This window comes from Helobdella robusta (genome assembly GCF_000326865.2).
Source record: "Helobdella robusta unplaced genomic scaffold HELROscaffold_2, whole genome shotgun sequence".
NCBI classification, from domain to species: Eukaryota; Metazoa; Annelida; class Clitellata; order Rhynchobdellida; family Glossiphoniidae; genus Helobdella; species Helobdella robusta.
In genome coordinates this window covers 1,220,606-1,233,105 of record NW_008704083.1, presented here as the reverse complement: position 1 = coordinate 1,233,105, position 12,500 = coordinate 1,220,606, and the positions used below count along the sequence as shown (strand labels likewise).

The 12,500-nt window shown below is 33.2% G+C and overlaps 3 protein-coding genes across 3 annotated transcripts; 1 reads left to right on the top strand and 2 right to left on the bottom strand.

Annotated features, from left to right (window-relative positions):
- Positions 1 to 296: 296 nt before the first annotated feature.
- HELRODRAFT_160006 (hypothetical protein) lies at positions 297 to 927 on the bottom strand (the record flags this gene model as incomplete). Its single annotated transcript, XM_009017034.1, has 3 exons — positions 297 to 406; positions 525 to 771; positions 886 to 927. The coding sequence occupies 3 exons, from the start codon at positions 925 to 927 to the stop codon at positions 297 to 299; spliced, it is 399 nt and encodes a 132-aa protein (XP_009015282.1).
- A 261-nt stretch (positions 928 to 1,188) lies between these two features.
- Positions 1,189 to 4,868, top strand: HELRODRAFT_105915 (hypothetical protein). The gene is made up of 9 exons (XM_009017033.1): positions 1,189 to 1,479; positions 1,826 to 1,937; positions 2,085 to 2,220; positions 2,361 to 2,510; positions 2,830 to 2,988; positions 3,180 to 3,437; positions 3,559 to 3,616; positions 3,801 to 3,924; positions 3,964 to 4,868. The coding sequence occupies exons 1-9, from the start codon at positions 1,338 to 1,340 to the stop codon at positions 4,439 to 4,441; spliced, it is 1,617 nt and encodes a 538-aa protein (XP_009015281.1). The 5' UTR covers positions 1,189 to 1,337; the 3' UTR covers positions 4,442 to 4,868.
- Positions 4,869 to 8,303: 3,435 nt separating this feature from the next.
- Positions 8,304 to 9,714, bottom strand: HELRODRAFT_64188 (hypothetical protein; the record flags this gene model as incomplete). The annotated part of the gene is made up of 5 exons (XM_009017032.1): positions 8,304 to 8,343; positions 8,543 to 8,665; positions 8,781 to 8,890; positions 9,170 to 9,261; positions 9,636 to 9,714. Coding segments are annotated over 5 exons (444 nt in total), but the record flags the coding sequence as incomplete, so codon positions are not given.
- Positions 9,715 to 12,500: the final 2,786 nt, after the last annotated feature.

Below are 12,500 nucleotides of genomic sequence, written 5' to 3'. Positions count from 1 at the left end.
ACAATTCTCCAGGGTTAAAGGACTTTTTAGAAAGTGATATTAAAATAATTACATATATTATTTTATTATTTTATATATTATTTTATTATGTTTAGAGGTGTAGCCAAGAGGGACCATTGAGGCGGAATCTTCCCACTTTGAAAAATTTGGCGATTGTTAAAATTTGAAAAAGTCTCTACATCAATTGTTACGACGGCAAACTTGCCTAAAAAATTGCTTCACTGATTACGTCATAACATATTTATTAATAATTAAAATAATTATGAATGCAATAAGGTATGACTTATTATTATTATTCAATCGCATGCCTTGTGGGTGAAAGTGTAAAGGTCGTGGCCTCTTTGACCTTCACACGCAACCTGGTCAGCTGAGATCAGAGGGTTGATCAAATCCTTTGCAGAGATGTCTGCATTCAAATGATATCAGGTAGTTTAGTTTCTAGATTTCAATTTTAAAGGATTTATTGGCAAAATTAAAAATAAGTAAAAACCCGAGAACAAAACAGAAATATTAGATGGATAAACCTTTAGCACTAGTTACGCCGAAGGTCGTTTTCATTCGGTCAATGCAAGGTGCATATGGCGGAGAAAGGGTGGATTTTTCCAGCGGATGTTTCCGACTTTCGTACGTGCATTCACTGGTATCCAACATAAATTGGTGGTATTTGGTCAGCTGGGGAGGGCTAATTAAGTCTTTGACGTGTAGTACGTCCCGGACTTTTTGCTTTGGCGAACATTCGTAAATTTTGCAGTCTGGTCCTTCTTTCCTAGGCTATCGAGATGGGTTTTTTTTCTTATTTGATGAAATAAATATAATAAAAATCGAAATGTGGCTGTAATAAATCAAAGTTTTTCAAGCAGAAAGTTTATAGAAAAACAAACTTACAAGAAAATCCCTAATTAAACAGCTGTTTCTTGAGAAATTCATTCTCAAATAATAGAAATTTAATAACAAACCGATTTCATTTAAATTTGTTTGCTTGTTTGTTTCGATTTTACGTTACAATCAAGCAAAATATTATTATTAATCCCTAAAGTCAATAATTTATAAATTAATATTTATATATTATACAATTTCACATCTGCATCGGCAATAGGACTGATAGAAACCAGTAACTCGATAAAAATGTAAAATAAAGTTAACTCTTATCTTAATACTCCATGGTTGGTTCACCTTTTACAATTTAGGTTTATTTTTAGTAGCATGGCTATATTCACACTTTTGCGTTAATTTGCTATGTCTTTTTTGCGAGCTTTTAAAAAATAAAATTAAAATATTTTTAGATTTAATTTATATTTTTTATAATAAAGAATTAATTTTTATTAACTTTCCTAAAAATGGAACTCCACCAAACTTATGACTCTCTACACCATGAAGAAAGTGTCGTGAATGATGGCGACGAAGACGAGGAAGATGACCCCATGTATCAAGAGTTACTGGACACCAATGACCTTGTTACTGCTCAACTGGTTTCGGCCGGTTAGTCACAACTTTTGTTAATAAAAATACTTTTCTCTATTACTTCCTAATCTTTGAACAATTACTTAATAACTTAATTTAATTTTAATTTAATTAATTACTTATTATAAATAAATGAATCTTACTTACTTGTTACTTGTAAAATGTAAAAATATGTAAATTCTAAATTAAAGCTTTTTAAAGTTGTAAAGCAGTTTTAATTTTAACTTGTAAATAATTTATTTAAATTAATTTAGTTTAATAATATGAATAAGTAATAATAATATATATAGCAATAATTAATTAAATAATTTTAATTTAATATTTACTAAATGGTTATAAAAGTTTGATTGTGCTAATTAACAAGGACCAGCTGGCTTAGCAGCCGCAGCTGCCATAGCTTCAGGCAAGAAAAGAAGGAATCACTCATTTGAAATGAATCCTTGCACTAGAAAACGACAACAAACTCGTCTTATGAGGTCACTGATTAGAAATTTTTCATACAAATTTAAGTTGAATTAACTTTAAAAATATAAACTTTCAACTTTGGATTTCAATATCCTCTAAAAAAAACTCTTTCTCTAATTCTTTCCTAGTTCTAATTCCTAATTTGTAATCAAAATTAGGAAGTTGTATTCTCTGATGGAGGAGTACATAGTAAGGGTTGGCCAGCAGGCAGTCATCATATGCTGTTCACCTGGTAAGGATGCCCAATCCCCAAGTTCTTTTAGAGTCTTTGGTTCTCAGCCGCTGGAATGTGTGGTAGGTTTAGATTGTTGTTATTGGTGATTTTTTTTATAGATTTTTTTGCTACACATCTTTCGGTTTGGTTTTAATTAGCGTTGTTTAAAGTTTTTGAAAAAATGTGTTTTTCTTATCTAGTATTTTTCATTTTTACAAAGATAAAAAATCGAAAGTGGAACATCCTTCATAACCTTGAAAAGTCCCTGACATCTCAAAAAAACCAGCACATCCCTGAAAATATCGGCCAATTTGAGTTGCCCCCACTCTCTGTTGATGGCACCCTAATTGGGCTCGAGCGAATGACTCAGGTTGACTGATTGACGTTATTAGAAAGTATTTTATTTTTGATAACATCTTCAAATTATCAAATGTTTGTTATTTTCTGTAGATGTAATTCAAGTTTATATGTTATAAACTTTATCACTTGTAACATTATTGTCATCATATGCAGCACCATCATCATCATCAATATGTGCTACACTATAATCATCATTTACTTCATGTTCAACATGTTCACTTTCCAAAGTGATATTTAACACCATAGGTGTTTGTGAGTGAGTGAGTGAGTGAGTGAGATTGAGTGATAATGAAAATTTATTCCTGGCATTCCATTCACTACTTCACAAGGCCCAATTGAGATACTTTGTACCAGAGATGCTGAAACATTCAACCGGGAAGAGCAAACCTGGGTGGGGTAAACAGGAATGGCGACCTGTCTGGTGGCCCAAGGATGGTTCCTGGGCCAACATAAGAAGTGATACGAGGACAGAGGAGGTCAAACGTATGGTCCGTTAGTTTGTCGGAAGTGAGCGAAAATAGAGGGTTTTGTTGCTATGGCGCGACTGAAAATTAGAGGTTGTAGATGTTTGTCTGTGGTGAGGTGGGGGGTGATAGAGGCTTAGTTGTTTGTAGCTTGAGGGACAATGTAGGTCTGTGTTTGTATGTTCTGATGAAAATTTCCAATTGCAACTTCGTAGGTTCCTTGGACTCTAGCTCTGAGAAAGATAGTTCGAAACTGTTACGAATACCACAACAGAGAGGACCTCCTGCTCGATCCCATCTTCAAACCGGAGCAGCAGCACATCCCTGCAACTGGGGGCTGCTTAGTACAGCAAATCACTAATCCGGATGGTAGTGTAAAATTAGTGCAGCTGAAAACGGAGAGTTTTCCAGAAGGAATTGTTGAGGGTGATGGGGATGGTGATGGGGATGGTGGCGATCTGCATATTGTTCAGGTAATCCTAATTTCATCATCATCGTCGATATTATTATTATTATTATTGTTGTTGTTGTTTTTATTATTATCATCATCATCATCATGAACATCTTCATCATCATCATCAACAACAACAACAGGCTATAGATATTAAGAAAGAGCTCTCACAAGAAGTCCAGTCAAGTCCAGAGCCCCAAAGTGAGTCAGATCGGTGATGATAATGATTATAAGAGTAATAGTAACAAATAATAAGAATAATAAGAGCAAATAATAGCAATAATAATAATAATTGTTGAAGTATAGATACATTTCTATAATAATAATGAAACAAAGAATGATTAACTTTTAAATTATTCTGTTAAATTTTTTTTTACAAATGCAGAAAAGGTCTTGAGACTGTCTAGGTCAGCCTACGAATCACTCCTCTGCCAACTGGCAGACACTACATCAGCGTTACTATCATCATCATCATCGTCGTCATCGTCAACACAACCGCCCGCAACATTGTCATCATCATCATTATCAAGACCACCACCACCGCGGCCGTCATCATTATCAAGACCACCACCACTGCGGCCGTCATCATTATCGAGACTACCACCATCATCATTCCCGAGACCTCTTCGATCATCATCATCATATAGACAATCATTATCACTACTGCCACCGCTTCCGTTTTTGAGATCATTTCCAGGACCTGCGCTACTATCATCATTATCATCATCGTTATCATCTAGACAGCCACCACAGGGAGCATCATCGCCATCATCGTCGTCGTCGTCATCATCATTATTGTTAAGACCGTCACCATCGTCACCCTCCTCATCACTGAATTCTCTGCAAAGAATTTCCATACAGCACAACAGCAGGAACAGCCACAACAGTGGCAGCAGCAATAGTATTGATAACAGTAATGGCGTTCTAAGTTGTTCCCCCCTCGAGACGTCAGCAATGGACTCTTCCATGTCGTTTAAAATCGAAAATGAGGGTTACGTTCATGATAATGAGCGTAATCAATTTTAATGCGTTTTTTTCTACAAATTCTTTCCTAGATTTTCTAAGAGGCACCAACAACAAACACACAGTGCCTCTACGCAACTTACACCTGTGAATCAACACGTCACACCCACGGTCACACCACATAATGCATGCGCATGATTGGCGGGGATCTCCCTGCATTCGAATCTGGTCATTACAATAGCAGTGCCAGGCACTTTACCGTTACGCCACCGCAATACTCTTTTTTTTCAAACACTATTATTTTTACTATTATTACTATTAATTCCAGCGATTATTATTATTGTTATTATTATTATTATTACTGCATGTAGTTTACGTGTAAGAATTGAAGGGATAGGATGCTTACTTAACAAGTGTACTAACGTGTACATGGTTTTAACCATTTTTTTTTGTAATTAATTAAATGAAATGATTAAATAAACGACAAGTTATAAGAATTGCGTGTTGTATTTATTACGAAAATTCTGAAAATTTATTTAAAAATTATTGTTATGTATAGTGTTATTTATTTAGTTAAAATTGCTGTGAGATAAAGCAGAACCGTGAATTTATGAAATTTTATACTGTAAAAATTATATGAATGTGGGTGCTTGTGTGTGTGTGTGCATGTAGGTTTATGTATAAATCAATATGAGTGTACGCTTGTTTATACGCCAAGATATTCACGAGATTACACATTAAAATAATATATATATATATATATATATATATATATATATTAACGCCAAACATTCGGTAGAATTTATAGAATATTGTAAATATATATATATATATATATATATATATATAGTACAAATAGGCTCTGTATTATGAATGAGTACTTATAGTAAATAAGTACTTGTATGTATGTATGTAGGTACGAATGTATGTACGTATGTATGTACGTACAAATGTATGCACGTATGTATGTATGTATGTACTAATTAAAGTACTGCTAACTATCTATGTACTCACAACATGCTACGCGTAAAATCGCTCAATGTATTGGCATGTGTAGTTTTTAAAGAAACAATGATTGTCGTTGTCTAGATGCTTTTTGTTTCCCAATCCTACTACTATTGCTGCCTGGTTGTTGATGGTTTTGTCGTCTTTGTTTTTCGTCGTTGTTGTTGTGATTTGTTTTTGTTGTTGCTGCTGCTGTGCTTTCTTTGTTGACGTCATCATCATATCCCTGGCTATTGCTATCATCTGTGTGTGTGTGTGTGTGTGTGTGTGTGTGTGTGTGTGTGTGTGTGTGGGTGTTTGTATCTGCCTGTGGTGTATGTATGTGTGTGTTCTTTGCGTGTATGTGTGTGTGTGCGTTTATACTTATGTAGTTAAAACGAAATTAGCTAAACTACCCTTCTATTGCACTCCAGGCATTTAAAAAGAACAAACCACTGCTTGTCTGAGGCCTTTTCCATATCTAAAATTTCATTTTATCTTTGCATATTATTATTATTATTGTTATTATCACTAATTGTAACTTAGTTATTATTCTTATTGCTATTATAGTTATTATTATTTTTATTATTATTATTACTTTTATTATGATCCTTGCACATATGATAGATGATGTTTATTCCCCATTCTGTCCTGGCCTGCATGTCAACCTGGAAAATAAAAATAACAGAAAGGTTATTATTATTTATTTATTTTATTATTTATCATTATGTTATTATCATCGTCGTTTAAAATAATGGGTTATAAGATTTTTCAATGGACGAACGAACGAAAAAATGAATGAACAATCGAACGAACTACAGCATGTATAATAGCCATAACAAAACTAAGACACACAGAAAGTGACAAAATTCTGGTTAAACAATAGAGATATTCATTTAGAAATTATAAATGTAATTAAATTAATGATGAACAGACTAATTAGTTAATTAAAATTAATTAACAAACAATTAAAGAAGACCTGTTCGCTGCAAGCCAGAAAGACATTGCATATGCAGTCAATGGTAGCGGAGAAACACTTCGACATGCTATCGTCGTCCAGCTTGCCAATACTGTTAACACAATCAGAAATGAATTTCGTGTATCTATGTTTATTTTTCGCAAATCCATTTTCAGTTGTCGCTAGTTTTTCTTCGCTGGCGTCATCGTCGTCGTCATTGTAGTTCGGCTGGTATAGGGATTGTGATATTTTTGCGTGGCTCGTTAAGTTGCAGAGCTGTTTGAGGAAAGTGAGAGTGTGTTTGTTTGCATGTGTGTTTGTGTGTGTGTGGTGAATGTGTAAAATATAGCGTGTGTGTGAATGTGTGTGTGTGTGTGTCAATATCTTTAAAAATCGCAACTCGTAAACTAACGCATTTAACCATAGAGAAAATAATTTCAAAATTTGCACTGCTGCCGTTGACGTCATCATCTAGATCTGATATCTTTTTGACGAGTCTTGAAAATGCATTATCTTCTGTTTTTAATATGACGTCAGCAACGTTTTTGTTTAGCGTCAACGCTTGTAGTAGCAGGAGCGCATTTAATGGCTGCTGTTGTTGCATCGATCGGCGTTGTTGTTTTGCTCCCTCCATTATGATCTGAGCTGTTTTTAAGGTTTTTGTTAAATCACTGGAGTATCATTGTGATGTTGAATGTCTTCATGTATTTATTGATATTATTTTTAAATAATTGACCGAGCTAACATAGAAATTCAATATGCTCCATAGATATGACGGCGAAACCGTTCAAACATTTTAAAATGTCGTCCAGTTGCTGTTTGTTCATTGGTGTCCTAATATCGTCCACGCATTTCGTCAACTGATAACGAAGTAATAAGTGCATTCAATCAATCGATCGATGTGTCAATTGGTCAGTCAGTCAATCAATCAATCAATCAATCAATCAATATAATAGATTTATAGTCAGCGCGGCCTAGAGCAACTAACCAACCAACCAGCCCAGTAACACTAACTTGCTTCTTATCAACTTCATACACGACCATCTTAAATGTTTTCAAAACCTCTTTCAAATTTTCTGACTCCTTGAAGAATTCTGCCAGTATATGAGCTAGATCACTACTACTACCACCACCACTACTACTACTACTACTACTACCACCACCACTACTACTACCATAAGACGACGGAGGTGATTTCATCTGCTCATCATTTTTCGACAACTGTGGCGTTGCTTTTTTATTAACTGATTTTGTCGAGTTCATTTTTTTACCTTTACATGATGACGTCACTTTTTTACCGTCAGATGTTGCTTCAACTTTTTTCGTTTTATCAGCAGCAGTAGCAGCAGTCACGGTAGCAGCAGCAGCAGCAAATTTACCATTATTAGCACCCTTCTTCTTATCTTTATTCGCATTATTAACGTTGTCGTCATCGTCGTCGTCGTCATCGTCATCAACTTCACTTTCATCACTTTTTCTAGCAGCAGTGGCAGCATGGCCAGTAACGTCACTGGCGTTACCTTTACTGATGTCGCTAGCAGCTATCAGACTAGTCCCGCTATCGATACTACTATTAGAGGCTAGAATGCTATCGTTACTGACGCTGGCAGTATCAAAATTGGAGGTCATCGCTTCTTTGACGAGTCGTTTTTGTGGCAAACTTCCTCTTGCTGAATCTTCATCTTTCTCATCAGTTCTCTTCCTATTCTCATTATTATCTCTCCTCCCGCCACCAACTCCAATTCCTAATCCCACTAATCCTCTCATGTCGACATCGCTGGCTACACTTCCAAAATTGCGGACAGCACCGCCGCCACTACTGCTACCGCTACCGTCATCGGCGCGTTTGCCACTTGCAGAGCGTGCGTGTCTGGCAGTGGTAGATGTTGTCGAGATGGTGCTTGTCGTCTGCTGAGAATTGGGTGGAGAGATGGAGCGAATGGCGTTAAGGGATGACGGCGATGGAATGAAACGATTACTGTATATCTCGTCGAGGAGGGGTTTGATGAAGTTCCCCAGAGGGCTGAGAGGGAAATTTAAACAAGATGTAAAACAATACGACACAATACAGAAAGGTAGTGTAATGGTTAAAGTACCTAGCAGCACTACCGCAGTGATAGGGTTTGAACGCAAAGAGATCCTTAAATGAGTGAAAAAAATTACAATACCATCAAATACAATTACACCACAGAGCGACAACGACGATGACGTCATTAACTAACGATTGTTTGAACTCCTGAGGCAGATTAGTGATGTAATCAGGGATGTGCTTGTTCAACAGGAATAAACAAATTTCGTTTGAAAAGGTGTTGCAGTTGTGATCAAGAAGATGATACTTATCATATCTGGATAATTATTTTTAGTAATATTTTTGTTAATTCTTAACTTCATTAATTAAAGAGGTTAATTAATTAATTCTTAATTAAAAAAAAAGCCTCAGAAAATAAATTAACAACGAACCTAAATTTATCATCAGCTAAATCCCTCAAATATTCTTCAAAAAGTTCTTTGGGAACTTCGGTTTTTCCCATGTTATGAATCCTGTATGTATGGCCCAGTATTGTTCCGCCCTACAAATGTACAGAGAGAGAGAAAAAACCATAGAAAGAAGATAAATGTATATGTACAAGGGGGGAGAGAGAGAGAGAGAGAGAGACAGAAAGAAAAACAAAAAACAAAGCTAAAAGCCAAAAGTCCTTAAACACTGAAATAACTGGAGATGATATTTTGTTGAAAATTTATCATAATAAAACCATAGAAAAAACAAAAATCATACAAAAAAATCAAAGATTTGAATGATATTTTGTTGAAAAAAATTAAAAAACAAACAAAAAAAAATTTTTTAATACGGGCTGTATGAACTGTATGCCCTGAGTACCAAAGAAATATTCAGTGCCATAGACAACCACACCAGTGTGCCATACCCCAGCCACAGGCTTTCCTGTTTAGAAGAAATAAAAAAAATTCTTTATACTGAATCTACTATTTTTAAATTAGCTGATAGTTTAGCCATATCAATTTCTTTATTCATTATTCTAGCCATCTGTCTAATCACTCATTCATTTTTTAATTAATTCTTTTATTCATTCATTTACAAATTCATTCGTCACAACCATTCAATCTATTAAATAATTTACACATACAAAGACAAACAAATTAAAATTAACTTAAACAACCAATTCAATTATTTATTTTATCAAATTATTCATTCATTTTTTATTCAATCACCTATTTAATCACTCATTCAATCTTTCATCTATTCATTCATTCAATTCATCCATCCATTCTTTTAATATTCACCCACTAACAACTAACTAAATATCAGAGAACCAAGGGTTTTAGCCAGCCCTTGTGAGAGATCATAAATGTACAGGTCAACATTGTACAATGTCATTTCAATGATTTTTTTTATCTTCTATTTGTAATTTATTTAACCTTTAAAATTTAAATAAAAGTTTCAAACATTGAAAAAAATGTTGAATCACCCACCATACCATGCCTGCATTTGGGGAAAACATTTTTTAAATTAAAAAAATCGTACCAACAAGAATGACGTCTGAAATATTAATTAATCTTTAATTATGACGGTTGAATTTCCAATTTTTATGAAAATAAATTTTCTGATTTTGTGATGTTTAGCGAGATAAATTTAAAAATTTCAATTTAAAAATTTAAATCACCGATGTAAACAATAAAATCACTTTCAACTAAAAGTTAAATTTAGTTATTAAAAATAATTTTTTGGTATTTTGTGGTATTTCTGGCTATACAAGTAACCATTAGGATTAAAAATATATTCAACAATAATGTTGAATTAATTAAATTATTTTTTAAACTCATTGAAATTAATTATATTAATTATTTGAACTAATTGCAATATTTTTGCAACAGGCAAAAAGGGTTATCATCCATGGATATATTATATACGTCCATGTTATCATCCATTGAATTCTATTATTTATGAATATTCAAATGTAATCCGTGACAAAATGATGAAATTGTGATGAGTTATGAAGCGTTTTTAACACGAAATAAACACAATTGAAAGTCAATTTATTTATTTTTTAAGAATAATAATAAAAATGAACGAAAAAAACGTACATATATATTGCACGAAAATAAAACCATATAATTAGAATAAATATAACGGCCTTCCCTCATTTTGACGGTCGAACAAGGAGCTTACTTCCGGAGGGAAATTAGAGGGGGATTTTTTATCGCCCAAGTCAAAAGTTACGATCGTATATTTACTAATTTCGGAATATTGCTTTTATTTAAAATTTCAAAATGTTTTAAAAGGTGATACTAGATGCTGTTTTAGGATAGATATTGCTGTATGACGGTTAAGTATCTTTTTGCATTTTAAATAAAAAAAATTTTTTGTGAACCACCAACAACACTTAACTCATTAACTGTAACAACACTAAACGACGACTAATTAGTAATTAAATTACTAAACTACTAGAGAGACTACTAGAAACTACCAACCACTACACTACTACATACTACTACTACACTAGCGACTAACAGCACTTGTTCCTAAGATCCTAAATTCTATTGCTTGATTGGTTTTAAAATTTTTATTTACAATGCTTAGGTCTGGGAATAATAAATATACTAAATTAAATAAATATATTAAACAACTTATCAATCAATTTTATAAAATAAACAATTTTGTAATTTGTTCAATTCAAGCTTCAAACTCCCCAAGCTAACTTGCAATTTAATTAAAATTTATTAATTATGAGTGATTCAAACTACATTTTTTTTCATTTAATGTTTTACAAAATATTCCTCATTCTTAAATTGTAGTACATGTTGTTATTAAATTTATTAAAGATAATGTGTGATTCCAGTGATTCATCAATCCATGACTTGTTAGATCATGATCATTCAGTTTTAAAAGAATCCCCATCACCATAACCAATGAGGTTTGTGAAAATTGTACTTTTAAGTTATTATATTTTATGCACTTAGAATGTTGTGTTATTAATTATTAATACCTCAGGAAACCGGGTCTCTGGACGCAAAACGAAGATTGATTGATTGATTAATTATTATCATTAATTTATTAAATGCTGTGCATACCTATGGCAAGTAAATAAAGTAATTAAGCATAGAAATAGCCACAATCAAATTAATTTATATAGGCATGAGTATAATTTGGATAAGCATGTTTTAGATGGTGGTCTCATGATGATTTACATATGATGATGGTGGTGTAGGAAGAATCAGCTCGTTGGCTGTTCGACTGACACTCTGAAGTTCGGATGGTATTTTGCGTGCCGACCAGATGGTGGTGGTCGGTGCAATGGAAAGTACAGTAACGACGATTTTTGAAGTAAGGTTTAGTTTCGTTTTTTAATTTTCTCATTCGTTCATTTTATCACTCAATCTTTTAAATTATTCTTCTATTAATTGATTCGTTAATTCATTCTATTCATTAATTGAATCATTGATTTATTAATTAATTCATTCATTCACTCATTCATTCAACCAATTATTCAATCATTCAGTTAATCATTTATTCGATCGTTCCTTTGTTCCTTGATTTACTAATACGCTATTAAAAAAATGTCTACAGAATGATGAGAGGTGGGCTGTGGTGGGCATCAGCACGTTTCAGATGGAGGTCTCATGATGATCGTTCCGATGACAAATCGAAGATAACAACGACGGTTTTTGAAGTATGATTTAGTTTCTTTTTTTATTTTTCTCATTCATTTATTCATTTTATCACTATCTTTCAAATTATTCCTCAGTTAATTTATTCATTGATTCATTCTATTCATTCATTAAATCATTGGTTGATTAATTAGTTAATTTATTCATTCAACCAATCGTTCAATCATTCAGTTAATCATTTATTCGTTCGTTCCTTTGTTTCTTGATTTACTACTTTGCTAATTAATAAAAACTTGTCTACAGAATGATGAGAGGGGGGCTGTGGCGGGCGTCAGCACGTTTCAGATGGTGGTCTCATGATGATCGTTCCGATGACAAATTGAAGATAATGTTAAAGGTAAATTTGTTTTTGTCTCATTGTACCTTTGAAAGTACTCGAATTTGAACAAAGATTGAGTGTTATCTCAAAAAGATAAGTTGCCTATTTTTTCCAATTGCTTGTTTTTTTGTTTTAGTGAATTAACTTTATTTTTCAAATTATTTTTCAGTATCCGG